General features: G+C 44.8%; 1 protein-coding gene across 1 annotated transcript in view; it reads left to right on the top strand.

Moving 5' to 3' along the window:
• Positions 1 to 219: 219 nt before the first annotated feature.
• The window catches only part of cryaa (crystallin, alpha A), a gene marked incomplete at its 3' end in the record, with an annotated part of 4,734 nt that continues 2,371 nt past the window's right edge, over positions 220 to 2,582 (top strand). The window contains exon 1 of the mRNA XM_080758246.1: positions 220 to 552. Coding sequence (XP_080614372.1) covers positions 349 to 552 — 204 coding nt within the window. The 5' untranslated portion in view covers positions 220 to 348. The remainder of the gene's footprint in view (positions 553 to 2,582) is intronic.

The raw sequence follows: 2,582 nt of genomic DNA, 5'->3' as shown, positions 1-2,582 counted from the left end.
CTTGAAGTGTAACATAATGCTTTTAAAAAAACACCAGAAGGGTGTCTCGTCCCCCCCGCGGCCCCGCCCAGAATGGGATAAAGAGACGGTCCCCGGCAGAGACGGACAACACACACACACACACACACACAGAGAGCTCTCTGGGATTTGAAGCACTCATAGTTTTTCTTTCTGATTCTTCGGTTCTCTCTCTCTCTCTCTCTCTCTCTCTCTCTCTCTCTCTGCGTCCTTCAGTCGCACCTCGACGCAGAGCGCCTGATAATAACCGCCGAGCCGAGCTGTAAAGTCCAGCACCTCGCCACACGCGCCTCTCAGACAGACGGACAGACGGACGGACGGACAGACGCTATGGATATTGCCATCCAGCACCCGTGGTTCCGCCGCGCCATGGGCTCCATGTACCCGGCCCGGCTCTTCGACCAGTTCTTCGGCGAGGGCATGTTCGACTACGACCTGTTCCCCTACGCCCCCGCCTCCACCCTCAGCCCCTTCTACCGGCCCTCGTGGTTCCGCAACTTCATGGATTCCACCAACAACTCTGGCATGTCTGAGGTAACGGTCAGCGACTAACGTCCATCCTCGGAGCATCTCTGAGGTATCTAAAGGACTATAGTCCATCCTCAGAGTTACTTAGCTGTTACTCTGAGGTAACAGAACATCTCTGAGGTATCTAAAGGACTATAGTCCATTAGAGTTACTTAGCTGTTACTCTGAGGTAACAGAACATCTCTGAGGTATCTAAAGGACTATAGTACATCCTCAGAGTTACTTAGCTGTTACTCTGAGGTAACAGAACATCTCTGAGGTATCTAAAGGACTATAGTGCATCCTCAGAGTTACTTAGCTGTTACTCTGAGGTAACAGAACATCTCTGAGGTATCTAAAGGACTATAGTACATCCTCAGAGTTACTTAGCTGTTACTCTGAGGTAACAGAACATCTCTGAGGTATCTAAAGGACTATAGTCCATCCTCAGAGTTACTTAGCTGTTACTCTGAGGTAACAGAACATCTCTGAGGTATCTAAAGGACTATAGTACATCCTCAGAGTTACTTAGCTGTTACTCTGAGGTAACAGAACATCTCTGAGGTATCTAAAGGACTATAGTCCATCCTCAGAGTTACTTAGCTGTTACTCTGAGGTAACAGAACATCTCTGAGGTATCTAAAGGACTATAGTCCATCCTCAGAGTTACTTAGCTGTTACTCTGAGGTAACAGAACATCTCTGAGGTATCTAAAGGACTATAGTGCATCCTCAGAGTTACTTAGCTGTTACTCTGAGGTAACAGAACATCTCTGAGGTATCTAAAGGACTATAGTGCATCCTCAGAGTTACTTAGCTGTTACTCTGAGGTAACAGAACATCTCTGAGGTATCTAAAGGACTATAGTGCATCCTCAGAGTTACTTAGCTGTTACTCTGAGGTAACAGAACATCTCTGAGGTATCTAAAGGACTATAGTCCATCCTCAGAGTTACTTAGCTGTTACTCTGAGGTAACAGAACATCTCTGAGGTATCTAAAGGACTATAGTGCATCCTCAGAGTTACTTAGCTGTTACTCTGAGGTAACAGAACATCTCTGAGGTATCTAAAGGACTATAGTGCATCCTCAGAGTTACTTAGCTGTTACTCTGAGGTAACAGAACATCTCTGAGGTATCTAAAGGACTATAGTGCATCCTCAGAGTTACTTAGCTGTTACTCTGAGGTAACAGAACATCTCTGAGGTATCTAAAGGACTATAGTGCATCCTCAGAGTTACTTAGCTGTTACTCTGAGGTAACAGAACATCTCTGAGGTATCTAAAGGACTATAGTGCATCCTCAGAGTTACTTAGCTGTTACTCTGAGGTAACAGAACATCTCTGAGGTATCTAAAGGACTATAGTGCATCCTCAGAGTTACTTAGCTGTTACTCTGAGGTAACAGAACATCTCTGAGGTATCTAAAGGACTATAGTGCATCCTCAGAGTTACTTAGCTGTTACTCTGAGGTAACAGAACATCTCTGAGGTATCTAAAGGACTATAGTGCATCCTCAGAGTTACTTAGCTGTTACTCTGAGGTAACAGAACATCTCTGAGGTATCTAAAGGACTATAGTGCATCCTCAGAGTTACTTAGCTGTTACTCTGAGGTAACAGAACATCTCTTGAGGTATCTAAAGGACAATAACTGCCCCATCAGAGTTGGTCGTATATATAATGTCAATTACTTCCATGAGAGGGCGAGAGGTGGTGGAGTTAGCTGCTTTAGCAGACAGTTTGAGAGGGGGAGAGGTGGTGGAGTTAGCTGCTTTATAGCAGACAGTTTGGGAGGGGGAGAGGTGGTGGAGTTAGCTGCTTTATAGCAGACATGCAGTTTGAGAGGGGGAGAGGTGGTGGAGTTAGCTGCTTTATAGCAGACAGTTTGAGGGTCCAATGGAGTTAAGAGGTTTTGTCCGAAGCACTTTTTACTACTTCCCTTTGGTTCAATGGTGTTTTAACACACAGACATAACGGGTGTTCAATAGCACTGATTTATGTAAACAAATATCAAAGACCTAAAAAAGAAATTGGAGTTAGGTGGTTTTACACATAATGGA

The sequence above is a fragment of the Protomyctophum bolini genome, assembly GCF_963924005.1.
Source record: "Protomyctophum bolini genome assembly, chromosome: 24".
NCBI classification, from domain to species: domain Eukaryota; kingdom Metazoa; phylum Chordata; class Actinopteri; order Myctophiformes; family Myctophidae; genus Protomyctophum; species Protomyctophum bolini.
Note: the sequence above shows the minus strand (reverse complement) of the source record. Positions and strands in the feature narration are given on the sequence as shown.